General features: G+C 50.0%; 1 protein-coding gene across 1 annotated transcript; it reads left to right on the top strand.

The window, feature by feature from the left end:
• The first annotated feature begins 12,808 nt into the window (after positions 1 to 12,808).
• LOC140879359 (uncharacterized) lies at positions 12,809 to 16,880 on the top strand. The gene is made up of 2 exons (XM_073283039.1): positions 12,809 to 16,623; positions 16,751 to 16,880. The coding sequence occupies exons 1-2, from the start codon at positions 12,809 to 12,811 to the stop codon at positions 16,878 to 16,880; spliced, it is 3,945 nt and encodes a 1,314-aa protein (XP_073139140.1).
• The last annotated feature ends 1,906 nt before the right edge of the window (positions 16,881 to 18,786 follow it).

The raw sequence follows: 18,786 nt of genomic DNA, 5'->3' as shown, positions 1-18,786 counted from the left end.
GTCAAATCCTCGTTTGAAGTTTCGACTTTTCCGATCAACTGTGCGATTCCGGCCGTCGGTGCTCCGATGGACAAGCCCATTTTTTCATCTGATGCGCCTTTCCAAGACGAACACACGGTACAAATTTCATCCAATTTGGAGTTGTTTTGCCCGTCCAATTTGGCCGTTGAAGTCCCGACGGCACTGTTCACGCGAATTCCGGCGACTGTTTCCCCGATCTACAACGCGTCCGCTGGTGCCCCGTCGAGCCGGACCCAGTTCCTGAACCGCCTTGAAGAGTCCTTTCCGATCCTTCAGGGCATGTCGCCGACTATACCCCCTTGCTCCGGCGATTTGGGTTTGAACGTGCGCAGCTCCCTATTCACGCCCCTGCCGGAGTCTTTTTGCAATTCCGCCGTCGTGTCAACCCGGTCTTGTTGACCTGGCCTCCGTTTCAGCTCGTCCTCCTGTTTCTGCTGCTCCAAAGCGGGTTCCTGCTCATCCCAAGGTCTCTTTTAGAGATGTTGCTGCTTCTTCCCCAGGTCTGCGCAATTTGAGTTTTGATGATGTTGCGGACTCGCAGGTGGAAGCCCTCGACCCGACTTTGAGAGATGGTATCCCAGGGATTTTATTCCCTGATCAGGTGATATCTTCTTTATCTGAGCCTTTCCATTTTGCTTTGGTAGGGCGTGTTTCGGGGAATAGGGGTTTGACTCCTAATTCGGATATTATTACTGCTTTATCTGGTTCTGGTTTAATTGGCTCCCATTCTGTTCGTTTCCTTCCTCGGGGCTTTATGGTTATTATTTTTTCGGAGGAAGTTGATTACTTGAAGTTTTGGAGCAAACCTGATATTTTTATCCGTTCTGTCTCGATCCATTTTTCTAAATGGACTCCGGAGTTCAAGTTTGAGGCAGAATCTTCTATTGCTCCGGTTTGGGTTAGGTTTCCTGATTTGCCTCTGCATTTATATGCCAAACAGAGTCTTTATCCGATTGCTAAGATCCTAGGTAATCCGATTAAGATTGATGACTTCACTGCAGAGGGTAACAGGGGCTCTTTTGCGAGAGTCTGTGTTGAGATGGATGTTCTCGCGGCTCGTCAGGAGCAGTTATGGGTTGGTTGGGGTGATCATAGCCAGGTGATTCAGGTGGTCTATGAGAAAGTCCCGCATTTCTGCACTCATTGCAAGTTGATGGGGGCATTCCCTTGCTTTCTGTTCTCGCGCTGGTGCTCCTTCTAGACCTCGCAGACGCAGGCCTCAGGGTAAGGCTCCACAGGGTCCTTCGTCTGATGTTCCGCAGCCTAGGGATCCTTCTTCGGTTACTTCTACTGATGTTGTTCCTTCCCCTATCCCTTCAGTTGTGGCCCCTGAGGAAGTTTGGACTGTTAAACAGGGTAGACGTAGGCAGCCGCTTTCTTCGGGTCAAGGGCTGCCTTTACCTTTAGGACGATTTGATGCCCTCCGGGATGTTAGTTTGGATCAGGGTGAGCCCTCTGGTGTTTCTACCACCTCTGCTGAGCCCCTGGAGACCGTTCAGGTTATGGTGACTGTTCCTGATCAGCCTCTGGCTGGTCAGATGTTATTGGAGGCCCAGTCTCAGCCTCCCTCTGATCCGTTGCTTGTGGATGCTCCGCCTCAGGTGCTTACTTCTCCTTCTCCGGGGTTGGTTTTTATTCATCCTTTGGATTTGGACATGCGTGAGCAGTCTCATTTGGCGCGTCATTCGGTTCGTGATTTTGATTCTGTTTATGCGGAGGTTCAGCCTCTTACTTCTAAGGAGTTACGAGATCAGCAGGCTGCGCAGGCTCGCCGGCCCCCTTCTGTTCGCCCGCATCCTATGTCTCGACGCAGTTTCAAGAGGCAACAGAGTCAGTCTTCTGCTGCTTTGGATAGGCCACCTTGACTGCTTGTTGATGATGGTTTGATTGGACGGTATTCAGTGGGCGTTTACTGGTGATTTCTCCCTGCCTCCTGTTTATACTGTTTTTGGGCATCTGATGTCTTTTATGTGATCATGTTTTGATGTTTTGATGTTTAGATGTTTTCATGTTTTTATTTGCCTTGTATAGCCTTTAGAGGAGGTCTTGGTCTAGTCCCCCTCCTCCTTTAGGTTTCTTTGTATTGTCTTTTATGTATATATACTGGTAGGGGTCCGCCTAACCCCCCCGCTTCCGGCGGTGTTTTTTAAAAAAAAAAAAAAAAAAAAAAAAACCCTAAACCCTAAACCCTAAACCCTAAACCTTTTTAAAAATTCGAACTTCCGAACTAAAATGCTCTCAAGTTAAAAAAAGCCAAAATAGAGCCAAAAAATCGCCTCCCGTCGGCCGGCCGGCCGGTGCCGGTTTCCGGCAAGCCCATGGTATCATCGGAATCGCCTCGTCAAGGCGACCAACATACTAAAATTTCAGGTAATTCGGAGTTGATTTTCCCGGTCAAATCCTCGTTTGAAGTTTCGACTTTTCCGATCAACTGTGCGATTTCGGCCGTCGTTGCTCCGATGGACAAGCCCATTTTTTCATCTGATGCGCCTTTCCAAGACGAACACACGGTACAAATTTCATCCAATTTGGAGTTGTTTTGCCCGTCCAATTCGGCCGTTGATGTCCCGACGGCACTGTTCACGCGAATTCCGGCGACTGTTTCCCCGATCTACGGCGCGTCCGCTGGTGCCCCGTCGAGCCGGACCCAGTTCCTGAACCGCCTTGAAGAGTCCTTTCCGATCCTTCAGGGCGTGTCGCCGACTATGCCCCCTAGCTCCGGCGATTTGGGTTTGAACGTGCGCAGCTCCCTATTCACGCCCCTGCCGGAGTCTTTTTGCAATTCCGCCGCCGTCCACCGTCCGAGTGAGCTGATTTTTGGTCAGCAAGTTCCTGTCTCGATGGGCTTTCCATCCACCGTTCCCGTTCTGTCATCGGAGGTCCCAGTCAAAAACGCCCAATTTCAATTTTCCGGCGGTTTTTCGGCTACTGTTGCGCCTGATTTCCCCATCTTCCCGGCCGGTTCTGGTGGTGATTGTTCCGGTTTCGAACTCCCCACCTCCTCGCAGTACTTGGGTGGTTCTCCGACCGGTGACTCGGCCCAGTCAACTCGCAAGTCACCGTGTCAACCCGGTCTTGTTGACCTGGCCTCCGTTTCAGCTCGTCCTCCTGTTTCTGCTGCTCCGAAGCGGGTTCCTGCTCATCCCAAGGTCTCTTTTAGAGATGTTGCTGCTTCTTCCCCAGGTCTGCGCAATTTGAGTTTTGATGATGTTGCGGACTCGCAGGTGGAAGCCCTCGACCCGACTTTGAGAGATGGTATCCCAGGGATTTTATTCCCTGATCAGGTGATATCTTCTTTATCTGAGCCTTTCCATTTTGCTTTGGTAGGGCGTGTTTCGGGGAATAGGGGTTTGACTCCTAATTCGGATATTATTACTGCTTTATCTGGTTCTGGTTTAATTGGCTCCCATTCTGTTCGTTTCCTTCCTCGGGGCTTTATGGTTATTATTTTTTCGGAGGAAGTTGATTACTTGAAGTTTTGGAGCAAACCTGATATTTTTATCCGTTCTGTCTCGATCCATTTTTCTAAATGGACTCCGGAGTTCAAGTTTGAGGCAGAATCTTCTATTGCTCCGGTTTGGGTTAGGTTTCCTGATTTGCCTCTGCATTTATATGCCAAACAGAGTCTTTATCCGATTGCTAAGATCCTAGGTAATCCGATTAAGATTGATGACTTCACTGTAGAGGGTAACAGGGGCTCTTTTGCGAGAGTCTGTGTTGAGATGGATGTTCTCGCGGCTCGTCAGGAGCAGTTATGGGTTGGTTGGGGTGATCATAGCCAGGTGATTCAGGTGGTCTATGAGAAAGTCCCGCATTTCTGCACTCATTGCAAGTTGATGGGGCATTCCCTTGCTTTCTGTTCTCGCGCTGGTGCTCCTTCTAGACCTCGCAGACGCAGGCCTCAGGGTAAGGCTCCACAGGGTCCTTCGTCTGATGTTCCGCAGCCTAGGGATCCTTCTTCGGTTACTTCTACTGATGTTGTTCCTTCCCCTATCCCTTCAGTTGTGGCCCCTGAGGAAGTTTGGACTGTTAAACAGGGTAGACGTAGGCAGCCGCTTTCTTCGGGTCAAGGGCTGCCTTTACCTTTAGGACGATTTGATGCCCTCCGGGATGTTAGTTTGGATCAGGGTGAGCCCTCTGGTGTTTCTACCACCTCTGCTGAGCCCCTGGAGACCGTTCAGGTTATGGTGACTGTTCCTGATCAGCCTCTGGCTGGTCAGATGTTATTGGAGGCCCAGTCTCAGCCTCCCTCTGATCCGTTGCTTGTGGATGCTCCGCCTCAGGTGCTTACTTCTCCTTCTCCGGGGTTGGTTTTTATTCATCCTTTGGATTTGGACATGCGTGAGCAGTCTCATTTGGCGCGTCATCCGGTTCGTGATTTTGATTCTGTTTATGCGGAGGTTCAGCCTCTTACTTCTAAGGAGTTACGAGATCAGCAGGCTGCGGAGGCTCGCCGGCCCCCTTCTGTTCGCCCGCATCCTATGTCTCGACACAGTTTCAAGAGGCAACAGAGTCAGTCTTCTGCTGCTTTGGATAGGCCACCTTGACTGCTTGTTGATGATGGTTTGATTGGACGGTATTCAGTGGGCGTTTACTGGTGATTTCTCCCTGCCTCCTGTTTATACTGTTTTTGGGCATCTGATGTCTTTTATGTGATCATGTTTTGATGTTTTGATGTTTAGATGTTTTCATGTTTTTATTTGCCTTGTATAGCCTTTAGAGGAGGTCTTGGTCTAGTCCCCCTCCTCCTTTAGGTTTTTTTGTATTGTCTTTTATGTATATATACTGGTAGGGGTCCGCCTAACCCCCCCGCTTCCGGCGGTGTTTTTTTAAAAAAAAAAAAAAAAAACCCTAAACCCTAAACCCTAACTTCACGCTTTTGTCAAAGAAAAGCGTGTTAAGATTTTGGCTGTTTTGGAGCCGATGATTGCCCTTGATCAGCGTTTCATGGTGCGTCGTCTGGGTTTTCAGAGAGTTTTCTCGAATCTCTCTGGGCATATTTGGGTTTTTTTTGCTGAAGATGTGATGGCTGAGTGTGTCTTTGATCATGCTCAGTTCCTCCACTTCAAAGTGTCTGCGCCTTTCCTCCCGGTGGCGGTTTTTTGTTCTTTTGTTTATGCCAAGTGTGACTACACTGTGCGGAGGGACTTGTGGGCTTCTTTGCTGCAGGTTAAGCCTGACACTGGTCCCTGGCTTGTTGGAGGGGACTTCAATGTTGTGAGAGATGCTTCTGAATGCTTGGGCTCGTCTGGCGGGAGGCAACTCCCCATGGATGAGTTTAACGATTTTATCCTCGAATCGGCCTTGGTTGAAGCTGGTTTTGAGGGTTCCTCGTTCACTTGGACGAACAGGAACATTTGGAAGCGTCTGGACCGAGTTTTTGTTTCTGTGGATTGGAGTGATCATTTCCATTCTATTCGTGTGGAACACCTCAGTCGTTCGGTTTCGGATCATTGCCCCCTTTTGGTCTCTGCTCCTGTTTTCGCTCGTGGGCCGAGCTCTTTTCGGTTCCAGAGCATGTGGATCCGTCATCCTGGGTTCCTTCAGACTGTAAGGCTGAATTGGAACACGCCCTGTCTTCTACAGGGCATGCCCAAGCTTTTTGCGAAGCTGAAGCGTCTGAAGGGCCACCTCAAGTGGTGGAATCGGGATGTGTTCGAGAACATTTTTGATCGGATCGCTGAGGCGGAGAAGTCTGTTAGACTTGCTGAGGCCGCCTGTGAAGCGAACCCCTCTGAGCACTGTTGGAACCTTCTGTCCAGGTGCAACAAGGATTTGGCCCGTATCACCGCCATGGAGGCGGATTTTTGGAAACAAAAAGCCGCTTGCAAGTGGTTGGAGGATGGGGAGCGTAACACGAAGCTCTTCCATAATATGGTTAAGAAGAAGCATGTGGCGAATAAGATCTTCCGTATTTGGGAAGACGGGACCTGCCTTACTTCCCCGACGCTTATCCAGCAGTCTGGGGCTGTGTATTTCCAGCGCCTCCTCACTGGGGATCCTTTTATCTTGGCTCTGCCTGATTTTGCTGGTTTTTCCCCGGATATTTCTCTTGAGGAGAATAATCGCATTGCTGCCTTTCCCTCCTTGGAGGAGGTGCGATCGGTTGTTTTCTCCATTCCTAGGGAGAGTGTGGCGGGACCTGATGGGTATTCGTCGATCTTCTTCCAGCACTGCTGGGATTTTGTGCAGCAGGACGTCATGGACGCCGTCCTTGACTTTTTTGGTGGCTCTCATTTGCCTCAAGGCTTCACTGCCACCACAATCACTTTGATTCCTAAAGTCGCGGGTGCTCAGGCTTGGACGGACTTCCGTCCTATCAGCTTGTGCAATGTCTCTAATAAGATCATCTCGAAGCTTTTGTACTCTCGGCTGAGTTCTGTGGTTGGGAGGCTTATTTCTCAAAATCAGAGTGGTTTTGTTCCGGGTCGGATGATCGCTGATAATATCCTTCTCGCTCAGGAGCTTACTCACAGCCTCAACCTCCCTTCTCGTGGTGGTAATGTCATTTTGAAACTGGACATGGCCAAGGCTTACGATAGAGTCCAATGGTCCTTTCTTTTGGATGTCCTCAGGCGGTTTGGTTTTTCTAAACAGGTCGTGAGGATGGTGCGGGCTTGCATTTCTTTTTGCAAGTTCTCTGTTAATATTAATGGTACCCCTGCTGGTTTCTTTGGTTCTGCGAGGGGCCTGCGCCAGGGGGACCCCTTGTCCCCTCTCCTTTTCATTCTTGGGGCTGAGTACTTGTCCCGCGGTCTCAATCGATTGTTCCTCCAGAATCCTGATCTGAGGTACCGGTCTGGGTGTGACTTGTCGATTTCCCATCTGGCTTATGCTGATGATGTCATTATTTTTGCCAATGGGGGGTCTCGGGGTATGCAGTGCCTCAAAGATTTCTTAGCTCATTATGAGAATTGCTCTGGCCAATTGGTGAATGTGGCCAAGAGTTCCATGATTTTTCCTCCGGGTTGCTCTGCTCGTCGCCGCTCCGGTTTGCTGCGCATCACTGGTTTTGCGGAGGGGCAGCTGCCTTTGAGATACCTTGGAGCTCCGCTTTTCCGTGGGAACCGTAAGTGCTCTTTGTTTGAGCGTCTTTTGCAATCGGTTCGGAAAAAGCTGGAGGGTTGGGAGCTCCGCTCCCTTGCGCCTGGGAGCCGGATGACTCTGATTCGTAGTGTGCTCCTCTCGATCCCGATTTTTCTCTGTCAAGTGATCCAGCCTCCCTTGACTGTTTTGGAGAGATTGGAGCTTATTTTTAATGCTTTTCTCTGGGGCTCTCGTCCTTTGGAGAAAAAGTGGCATTGGGCTAGGTGGTCTCGTGCCTGCCTTCCGGTGAGTGAAGGCGGACTTGGCTTTCGTCGTCTTAAAGACATTGTTGATAGCTTCTCCATGAAGCTGTGGTTTCGGTGCAGACAGGGTACTTCCCTTTGGGCGAGTTTCCTTTTGAGGAAGTATTGTAGGTCTGTGAGCCCCGTTTGTGCCCCCTCCCGTGGTGTTATTTCCCCCACTTGGCGTCGTTTGCTTCAGATTCGGCCTCGTGCGGAGCCTGGTATTCGGTGGAGAATTGGGGGTGGGGAGGTTTCTTTTTGGGATGATATTTGGCTGGGGGATACTCCTCTGTCGAGCCGTTGTGATGTCAGAGGTGATAGGGGTGCGTGTGTTTCTAGCTTCCTTCTTGAGGGGGCGTGGGATTTTGATACCCTCTGTGCTACTGTTCCTTCTGCTTTGGCGGAGGAGATAGCGCAGGTCCCCGTGTTGGTGGATGAGCCGAATGCGGCTCTTTGGATCCACAGCTCTAATGGGGCCTTTTCGGTTTGATCTGCTTGGGAGCAGGTCCGCCCGCGAGGGCAGGTTTTGGACATCTTGACCCCTTGCTGGGGCCGGTGGATGAGGCCCACCATGTCCTTTTTCTTGTGGAGATTTTGGCACCGGTGGCTTCCTGTTGATGAGGTGCTTCAGCGGCGTGGTTTTTCACTCGCATCCAAATGTCAGTGTTGTGAGAGGTCTGAGACGCTCACACACGTTTTCATTCATAGTCCCATTGCTCGCTCTGTGTGGCATTTCTTTGGGGCTATTTTTCGTGTTCGCATCCCCGACACTGAGGACTTTCGGTTGTTCCTCAGCGTTTGGAAGAGGGGTCGCGAGTGGTCTCCTGGGGGTAATGTGAAGGAGTTCCTTCCTTTCGTCGTGCTTTGGTTCCTCTGGACCGCACGCAATGATGTTAAGCACCGTCACTTATCACCTTCTGCGGAGACGGTCAAATTCCAGATCTTGTCCTACTTGAGACTTGCCCACTCTGCTGCCACGATCAAGCCCCGCCTTTGGCTGGGGGTTTCGCAGGCTGCGCGTTCCATGGGCATCTCGGTTGGCTTCCAACGGACTCTGAAGACTGCGATTGTCCGTTGGTTGAGGCCTCCGCCTGGGTTCTTCAAGCTTAATGTTGATGGGAGTTCTAGAGGGAATCTGGGTGAGTCTTCCGTGGGTGGGGTTGTTAGAGATTCTTCTGGTAGTACTTTGGCTTTTTTCAGTGAGTTCATTGGTCCGGGGTCCAATGTCTGTGCAGAGCTTTGGGCGGTTTGGAGGGGTGTCCTCTTCTGTTCTGACCATAGTCTTTTTCCCCTTTGGATTGAAACTGATTCCCAGATAGCCATTCAGATTCTTCGTTCTTGGAGGTGTCGCTGGGATTTGGATCATATTGTGTCGAGGACGCGTATTTTGGTGAGGCATAGGCCGGTTCATTTCTCTCATATTTATAGGGAAGGGAATTCGGTTGCGGATGCGCTGGCACGGCATGCTCATGACCATCGGCAGTTTTTAGCTGAGTTTGGGGCTCCCTTGCCCACTCGTTTTGCTCTATTGGCCCGTTCGGATTCTTCCGGGCTTCCTTACCTTAGAGCTAGGTTTTCTTAGAGCCTCACGCTCACTGATAGCCGGTTCTATTGGGCTTTCTGGTTTCTTTCTTTGATCCCCTTGTTGATCTAGGTCATCCTAGATTTAGATATATGTAGCTTTATATTTTTCTTTGCAGGTACATGCTCTCCGGCCTCTTTCCGGAGTATTTGGAGTTTGTCAGTCTCCCTGCTCTCTCGCTTTGCTTCCTTCGGGGGATGAATTGGCCAGGCCCTGTCTGTCTCTCCAGGGCTTTTCTTTTGCTTTAGTTTCACATTGAGCCTCACGCTCTCCTATAGCCTCACGCGACCATAGCCGTCTCTTTTGGGCTTCTCTTTTTCTTTGTTTGGCCCTTTTTTTGGTCTAGGTCATCCTAGATTTAGATATATGTAGTTATTTATTCTCTTTGCAGGTACACCTTTCCGGTCTCTTTCCGGATCTTTTGGAGGTCTTTTGCAGTTCATTCTTGGCCTTACTGCTCCTCAGAGGGTTAGGATTTGTCGGGCGCATTTGGGGATTTTTTTTCTTGGCCGACTCTGCCTTTATGGGTCTCTTGCTACTATTGGGATCTGCTGCCCTCTGCTTCTCTGGGGCTGTTTTGCTTAGCTATTGGATGTGGCTGGTTTCAGACATTCACATCCCCGTTACTTATTTGCATGGGTCGACTGGTTTGCGGTTGCCTTCTCTTTCTTCTGGCGGCCTCTTTTGCATAGTGACTTCTCAGTTGACCTGGTTCTTCTGGTCCTTTTCTTGCATAGATCTGACCACCCGCTTTGATGGTATTTTTTGTCGCTCTCGCTGACTTCTGGGGTCCGCATTGCTAGCGTTTTAGATTTCGACTGATGTTCCTCATCCGTGCTTCTTTGCCTGGTCTTTTATTGGCTAGCTTGAGCTGTGGATGTCTCTGATTTTTTGCTGATATGGAGGGCTTCTGGTGTCTCTTTCACTAGAGGTTGCAGTTTTTTGTTATCACTGATATAGTTTCTAGGGTTTCTATGGATTTTTTTATCTCTTGATTCCCTAGATGTTCTGATGTTTTTATTTGCTTTGTATAGCCTTTTGAGGAGGTCTTGGTCTAGTCCCCCTCCTCCTTTAGGTTTCCTTGTATTTTCTTTTATGTCTATATACTGGTAGGGGTCTGCCTAACCCCCCCCCCCCCCCGCTTCCGGCGGTGTTTTTTCCTAAAAAAATAAAAAAAAAAAAAAAAAACCCTAAACCCTGAACCCTGAACCCTAAACCCTAAACCCTAATCCCTAGAAAACGTCCTCAAAAAGCTCTCTAGTCTAAAAAGAAAAAAAAATTCCCAAAAAGGTGCCATTTCCGTCACTATTCACAGCTTTCCGTCGCCGACCATGCCGCCGCCGGTTCCCGGCCGGCCGACCACACCACCGGACTCGCCTCCTCACGGCGACCCTACGGTCCAAATTTCAGGCGAATTGGACGTCGTTTGCCCGTCCAATTTCACTCCCGAAATCCCTTCACCTGCGTCACTTCCGATCGCGGCGCCGTCCGGGCAGTTTTCCGGCGTCGCCTTACCGGTTCCTGGTTCGTCTCCTTCACCTCTTCAAGTTCCGACCACTGCCCAGTTTTCTTCTTCCCTAAATCCGACGGGTTTTGCTTCTGAATCCTCGCCGGCACTGTTCACCGCCACCCCGTCTGGTTTTTTGGCTTTTGCGGCCAACTCCGACACCCATGCTTCAAATCAAGCCTCGATCTGTGATCCTCTTTCCAAGACAAAGAAAACGCACACCCCAATTGCCCCGATCCGTGCTTCATTGGGTGTGAATTTTAGATCTAAAAAGGCTAGGCAAAATCGGCCCCCCTCTTCATCTTCTCCGGCTGATTTCTTGGCCGTGGATGCAGCTTTTTCCAATTCCTTTGAGGGCTTCTCTTCCCCGCCCATGGCCGTCATTTCTACTCCTTCCATTGCCGGCATTTCCACCTCCTTGGTAAACGCCCAAAATTCGATTGCTTCCATGGCTTCCTCACTGAGTCACGCCGAGTTACCCCCGTCGCTGCCCGAGTCTGCCGGAATGGACCCCGGTTCCTGTGTCAAGTCACCTTCGCCGGTCGTCGGGGCTGCTCCGACCGGTGTCGCGCGAGTCAACCCGAACTCACTCGCTCGAGCCCAGCGAGTCCACCCGCCAGTCAAATCTGTTGACCCCCTGGTCAAAATTGTTGACCCTGCGGTCAAAATTAGGGTCAAACCTGTTGACTCTTTGGTCAACCCTAGTGCCTCGCCTGCTATTTCGCACCCGGTTTCGTTTCGGGACACTTTGGCTCCACCGTCTCCTCGTACGGTGAAAAAAAGCTTTGCTGAGGTGCTTGATTCGATGGATGATTTGCCCGAGCCCAGCTTTCTGAATGGGAAACCGGGTATTCGATTCCCGGAGGAGGTAATTTCTTCTCTCGCTGAACCTTTTAAATTTGCTTTGGTTGGCAAGATTTCGGGCAATAGGTTCTCTGTGCCTAATTCTGTAATATCTTCTGCTTTTTCAAAAATTGGATTTATTGCCCCGTTTAATTTAAAATTCCTCCCCCGAGGTTACTTGGTTGTCACCTTTTCTTGCGAGGAAGATTACACGCGTATCTGGACGCGTGGTTCTCTTTATGTGGGGCTGATTGGGATTCGTTTTTCTAAATGGACCCCGGAATTTAAGTTTGAAATGGAATCGCCCATAGCCCCTGTTTGGGTTCGTTTCCCGGAACTACCCTTACACTTGTTTAACAAAAAAAGCCTCTATGCTCTTGCCAAAATTCTAGGAAATCCTCTTAAGGTAGATGAGCACACTGTTAATGTTTCTCGAGGGGCTTTTGCTCGGGTTTGTGTTGAGCTGAATGTTTTAGAGGAGAGGATTAAGCAAATCTGGGTTGGTTGGGGTGATCATACTCGGGAGATTGATGTTGTTTATGAAAAAATTCCTGCGTATTGTACGGATTGCAAAATGCTTGGGCATGCTACAGTTGCTTGTTACTCTCATGGTAAGAATCCCAGGCCCCAGCGTCCGTCTCCTTCTGCTACAGCCCCACAGCGGGCTGAGGACACCTCTGATCAACAGCCTCCAGGGAGTGATGCCCCTGAGCCTGTTGAGCATCCTGATCAGCATATCCCTGGGCCTGCTTTTGTGCCTAGGCGACCGAGGAGACGACCTCCAAGGGGTCGTGCTCCTTCCAGGGTGGATCCGGGTCCCTCCATTGATCCTCCTTCCGAAAATGCTTTTGCGGTCTTGTCGACCCTTGAGGACGATTCGGTTTGTGAGGGTGGCCTTCCCCAAGTGGGGATTCCTTCGGCTTCTAACACTATTTTGGTTGGTTCCAATAGTGTCATTCTCTCCCAGTCTGTCCTTGTTCCCCATTCTGTCCAATTTCCCAAGTCAGTCCAAGTTCCCAGTTCTGTCCATATTCCCGAGTTGGTCCATCTTTCTCCTTCAGTCCAAATTCCCAAGGTTAAAGTTGGCTGTTCTTCGGCTTCTACTTGGGCTAGTCAAGTGACCGAGGAGGATGGTTCCTCCTTTGTCGATTGCGTGGATGATCTTGGTTCTCCACGTGATGTTTCTGGTTATGCTCTTTTGGACCCTTCTGATTGTAGGGTGAATTTCAGCAGTCATTCTATCCCTTCAAATCCTGGGTCTCCTGAGGTTTCGTCTGCCCTGTTCATTGAGGGCATTATTGCACAGCAAGGCCGATCTTTTCAGGATCTTGGCTCGGTTGCTGTGAATCTAGAGGATGATGATCCGTGTGCTCCTCGGAGTACCGGTTCTTGTGATGGGCGGGCGAATCTGGACACTGATATGTCCGATTTTAACCATCGAAAAAAGAAGCGTTCTGATGAAGAGCCTTGTTCGGAGGCTCCTCTCGAGCAGAAGACGAAGATGGGGCCCTACCCTGATTTGTCTTAATGCAGTGCCTTATTTGGAATATCAGGGGCCTCCGTTCTTCGGAGTCTCAAGAGAGGCTTCACGCTTTTGTTAAAGAAAAGCGTATCAAAATTTTGGCTGTCTTGGAACCGATGATTGCGCTTGATCCATCTTTCATGGTGCGTCGTCTTGGTTTTCAGAAAGTTTTTTCTAATCTCTCTGGACATATTTGGGTCTTTTTTGCGGAAGATGTGATGGCTGAGTGTCTTTTTGATCATGCTCAGTTCCTCCATTTCAAAGTGTCTGTGCCTTTCCTCCCGGTTGCTGCTTTCTGCTCATTTGTTTATGCCAAGTGTGATTACACTGTTCGGAGGGACTTGTGGGCTTCTTTGCTGCAAGTCAAGCCTGACAGTGGTCCTTGGCTTGTTGGAGGTGATTTCAATATTGTGAGGGATGCCTCTGAATGCTTGGGCTCGTCTGGCGGAAGGCAGCTCCCCATGGACGAGTTTAATGATTTCATTCTCGAGTCGGCTTTGGTTGACGCTGGTTTTGAGGGTTCCTCGTTCACCTGGACGAACAGGACCATTTGGAAGCGTTTGGACCGTGTTTTTGTTTCTGTTGATTGGGGTGATCATTTCCACTCTATTAGAGTGGGACATCTCAGTCGTACGGTCTCGGATCATTGTCCTCTCTTGGTGTCTGCTCCTGTTTTCGCTCGTGGGCCGAGTTCTTTTCGGTTCCAGAGCATGTGGGTTCGTCATCCTGGGTTCCTTCAGACCGTCAGGCTGAATTGGAACACGCCCTGTTCTCTGCAAGGCATGCCCAAGCTATTTGCGAAGCTGAAGCGTCTGAAGGGCCACCTTAAGTGGTGGAACCGGGATGTTTTTGGGAACATTTTTGATCGGATCGTTGAGGCGGAGAAGTCTGTTCGACTTGCTGAGGCCGCCTGTGAAGCGAACCCCTCTGAGCATTGTTGGACACTTTTGTCCAGGTGCAATGAGGATCTGGCCCGTATCACCGCCATGGAGGCGGATTTTTGGAAACAGAAAGCTGCCTGCAAGTGGCTGGAGGATGGGGAGCATAACACGAAGCTCTTCCATAATATGGTCAAGAAGAAGCATGTGGCTAATAAGATCTTCCGTATTTGGGAAGAAGGGACCTACCTTACTTCCCCGATGCTTATCCAGCAGTCTGGGGCTGCTTACTTCCAGCGCCTTCTTACTGGCGATCCTTTTGTCTTGGCTCTTCCTGATTTTGCTGGTTTTTCCCCGGAAATTTTGATTGAGGAGAATAATCGCATTGCTGCCGTTCCCTCTTTGGAGGAGGTGCGATCGGTTGTTTTCTCCATTCCTCGGGAGAGTGTGGCGGGCCCTGATGGGTACTCGTCGCTCTTTTTTCAGAGCTGCTGGGATTTTGTGCAGAAGGATGTCATGGACGCCGTCCTTGATTTTTTTAATGGCTCTCCTTTGCCTCAAGGCTTCACTGCCACCTCTATCACATTGATTCCTAAAGTCGAGGGTGCTCATGCCTGGACGGACTTCCGTCCCATTAGCCTGTGTAATGTCTCGAATAAGATCATCTCGAAGCTTTTGTACTCTCGACTGAGTTCTGGGGTTGGGAGGCTTATTTCTCAGAACCAGAGTGGTTTTGTTCCGGGTCGGATGATTGCTGATAATATCCTTCTCGCTCAGGAACTTACTCACAGCCTTAACCTCCCTTCCCGTGGTGGTAATGTCATTTTGAAATTGGACATGGCCAAGGCTTATGATAGAGTCCAATGGTCTTTTCTCTTGGATGTTCTCACGCGGTTTGGCTTTTCCGAACAGGTCGTGAGGATGGTGCGGGCTTGCATTTCTTTTTGCAAATTCTCTGTTAATATCAATGGTACCCCTACTGGCTTCTTTGGTTCCGCGAGGGGCTTGCGTCAGGGGGACCCTTTGTCCCCTCTTCTTTTCATTCTTGGAGCTGAGTACTTGTCCCGCGGTCTCGATCGTTTGTTCCTCCAGACTCCTGATTTGAGATACCGGTCTGGGTGTGACTTGCCGATCTCCCATCTGGCTTATGCTGATGATGTCATTATTTTTGCCAATGGGGGGTCTCGGGGTATGCAGTGCCTCAAAGACTTTTTGGCCCATTATGAGAATTGTTCTGGTCAATTGGTGAATGTGGCCAAGAGTTCCATGATCTTTGCTCCTGGTTGTACTGCTCGTCGTCGCTCCCGTCTCTGGGGCTCTCGTCCTCTGGAGAAAAAGTGGCATTGGGCTAAGTGGTCTCGGGCCTGTCTTCCGGTGCGTGAAGGCGGCCTTGGCTTTCGTCGGCTAAAAGACATTGTTGATAGCTTTTCTATGAAGCTGTGGTTCAGATGCCGACAGGGTACATCGCTTTGGGCGAGATTCCTGTTGAGGAAGTATTGTAGGTCTGTGAGTCCTGTTTGTGCCCCCTCCCGTGGTGCCATCTCGCCTACTTGGCGTCTCTTGCTTCAGATTCGGCCTCGTGCGGAGCCTGGTATTCGGTGGCGTATTGGCTGTGGGGAGGTTTCTTTTTGGGATGACAGGTGGTTGGGTGATACCCCTTTGTCGAGCCGCTGCATTGTCAGAGGTGATCGGGGTGCGTGTGTGTCCAGCTTCCTTTCGGAGGGAGCATGGAATTTTGATACTCTCTGTGCTTTTGTTCCTTCCGCTTTGGCGGAGGAGATAGCGCAGATTCCTATTGTTGTGGATGAGCCGGATGTGGCTCTTTGGATCCACAGTTCTGATGGGGCTTTTTCGGTGAGATCTGCTTGGGAGCAGGTCCGCCCGAGAGGGCAGGTTTTGGGTTTTTTGACCCCTTGCTGGGGTCGTTGGATGAGGCCCACCATGTCCTTTTTCTTGTGGAGATTTTGGCACCGGTGGCTGCCTGTTGATGAGGTGCTTCAGCGGCGTGGTTTTACCCTTGCTTCCAAATGTCAGTGTTGTGAGAGGGCTGAGACGCTCACACACGTTTTCATTAATAGTCCCCTCGCTCGTTCTGTCTGGCATTTCTTTGGGGCTATTTTCCGTGTGCACATCCCTGACACTGAGGACTTTCGGTTGTTCTTCAGTGCTTGGAAGCGGGGTCGCGAGTGGTCTCCTGGGGGTAATGTGAAGGAGTTCCTTCCTTTCGTCGTGCTTTGGTTCCTTTGGACTGCACGCAATGATGCTAAGCACCGTCGCTTATCCCCTTCTACGGAGACGGTCAAATTTCAGATCTTGTCATACTTGAGACTGTCTCATTCTGCAGCCACGATCAAGCCCGGCCTTTGGCTGGGGGTCTTTCAGGCTGCGCGTTCCATGGGTATCTCGGTGCGATTACAACGGACGCAGAAGACTGCGATTGTCCGTTGGTTAAGGCCTCCGCCTGGGTTTTTCAAGCTTAATGTTGATGGGAGTTCTAGAGGGAATCCGGGTGAGTCTTCGGTGGGTGGTGTTGTCAGGGATTCTTCTGGTCGTACTTTGGGTTTTTTCAGTGAGTTCATTGGTACGGGGTCCAATGTCCGTGCGGAGCTTTGGGCGATATGGAGGGGTGTCCTCTTCTGTTCTGACCATAGCCTTTTTCCCCTTTGGATTGAGACTGATTCCCAGATAGCCATTCAGATTCTTCGTTCTCGGAGGTGTCGCTGGGATTTGGATCATATTGTGTCGCGGACGTGTATTTTGGTGAGCAATCGGCTGGTTCATTTCTCTCATGTGTATAGGGAAGGGAATTCGGTGGCAGATGCGCTGGCGCGGCATGCTCATGATCACAGGCAGTTTTTAGATGAGTTTGGTGCTCCCTTACCCACTCATATTGCTCCCTTGGCCCGTTCTGATTCTTCCGGGCTTCCTTACCTTAGAGCTAGGTTTTCTTAGAGCCTCACGCTCACTGATAGCCGGTTCTTTTGGGCCTTCTGTTTCTTTCTTTGATCTCCTTGTTGATCTAGGTCATCCTAGATTTAGATATATGTAGCTATTTATTTTTCTTTGCAGGTACATGCTCTCCGGCCTCTTTCCGGAGTATTTGGAGTTTGTCAGTCTCCCTGCTCTCTCGCTTTGCTTCCTTCGGGAGATGGATTGGCCAGGCCCTGTCTGTTTCTCCAGGGCTTTTCTTTTGCTTTAGTTTCACATTGAGCCTCACGCTCTCCTATAGCCTCACACGACCATAGCCGTCTCTCTTGGGCTTCTCTTTTTCTTTGTTTGGCCCTTTTTTTGGTCTAGGTCATCCTAGATTTAGATATATGTAGATATTTATTCTCTTTGCAGGTACACCTTTTCGGTCTCTTTCCGGATCTTTTGGAGGTCTTTTGCAGTTCATTCTTGGCCTTACTGCTCCTCTGAGGGTTAGGATTTGTCGGGCGCTTTTGGGGATTTTTTTTCCATGGCCGAATCTGCCTTTATGGGTCTCTTGCTACTATTGGGATCTGCTGCCCTCTGCTTCTCTGGGGCTGTTTTGCTTAGCTATTGGATGTGGCTGGTTTCAGACATTCATATCCCCGTTACTTATTTGCATGGGTCGACTGGTTTGCGGTTGCCTTCTCTTTCTTCTGGCGGCCTCTTTTGCACAGTGACTTCTCAGTTGACGTTCTTCTGGTCCTTTTCTTGCATAGTTCTGACCACCCGCTTTGATGGTATTTTTTGTCGCTCTCGCTGACTTCTGGGGTCCGCATTGCTAGCGTTTTAGATTTTGACTGATGTTCCTCATCCGTGCTTCTTTGCCTGGTCTTTTATTGGCTAGCTTGAGCTGTGGATGTCTCTGATTTTTTTGCTGATATGGAGGGCTTCTGGTATCTCTTTCGCTAGAGGTTGCAGTTTTTTGTTATCACTGATATAGTTTCTAGGGTTGCTATGGATTTTTTATCTCTTGATTCCCTAGATGTTATGATGTTTTTATTTGCTTTGTATAGCCTTTTGAGGAGGTCTTGGTCTAGTCACCCTCCTCCTTTAGGTTTCCTTGTATTTCCTTTTATGTCTATATACTGGTAGGGGTCTGCCTAACCCCCCCCCCCCCCGCTTCCGGCGGTGTTTTTTTTAAAAAAAAAAAAAAAAAAAAAAAAACCCTAAACCCTAAACCCTAAACCCTGAATTCAAGTTCGAGGCTGAGTCGCCTATTGCCCCAGTCTGGGTCCGATTTCCTGAGCTTCCCTTGCACTTGTATAACAAGAAGAGTCTGTATGCTATCGCCAGAATTCTTGGGAATCCAATTAAATTGGATGAGCATACGGCGGAGAGATCGAGAGGGGCTTTTGCCCGGGTTTGTGTGTAAATGAACGTGCTTGACGAGCGAATTAAGCACGTGTAGGTTGGATGGGGTGAGCATACCCAAGAGATTGAAGTAGTTTATGAGAAGGTCCCGTCCTTTTGCACTGATTGCAAGATGTTGGGTCATTCTACCGTTGTGTGCTATTCCCACGGGAAAAACCCAAGACCTCCTCGTCCAAAGCCCTCCGTTGGGAAGGAAAAGGTTGTGACCGAGAACCCTCCTCCGCAGCCTCAGGAGGCAGGTCACTCAGTGACCCCGGGTGGCCCTGCTCCTTTTGCCCCTGGTGCGGGCACTTGGACCACAAAAAAGAGAAGACATAACCAGCGGCGGCGGCCACCTCCTCAGGCTGCCCCGCGTACTCAGAATGTCTTCCAAGTTCTTGAGTCTTTACCTGAGGAGCCTGATCTTTGTCGCTATGAGTTGAGGACTGAGGCTCCTTTTGAGTCTGCTGAGCAGAGTCCAGATCTCCCTGTGGATGGAGATGTTGTTAAGGACCTTGCTTCTGGGTGTAGTGATGCTACGATGGGAGGTGATGCTGGTGCTCCCGCCCCGCAGTCAGTTGTCGCTCCCCATGAGGGACCTGACCTCGGCTTGGCCCTTTCTTGGGCTCGTGAGGTGGAGGAAGAGGTTGGTGCTTCTTCAGGGGTCGGTGAGATGGATCTTGGTTTTCCGCAAGCTATTCCTGTGCCTTCCTTGGAGGCTACTGATACCTGCACTCTGAATCACAGTAGCCACTCCATCCCCTCGCTTCCTGGGACTCCTGTGG

Source organism: Henckelia pumila, chromosome 2 (genome assembly GCF_033568475.1).
Source record: "Henckelia pumila isolate YLH828 chromosome 2, ASM3356847v2, whole genome shotgun sequence".
NCBI lineage: Eukaryota > Viridiplantae > Streptophyta > Magnoliopsida > Lamiales > Gesneriaceae > Henckelia > Henckelia pumila.
Note: the sequence above shows the minus strand (reverse complement) of the source record. Positions and strands in the feature narration are given on the sequence as shown.

What these genes read in the sequence shown, in the direction of transcription:
- LOC140879359 (XM_073283039.1), top strand. Translation starts at nt 12,809, where the DNA reads ATGCAGTGCCTTATTTGGAATATCAGGGGCCTCCGTTCTTCGGAGTCT. An exon ending in CTTCCTTACCTTAGAGCTAG is followed by an intron (nt 16,624 to 16,750) that starts GTTTTCTTAGAG and finishes TTTTCTTTGCAG; the next exon opens with GTACATGCTCTCCGGCCTCT.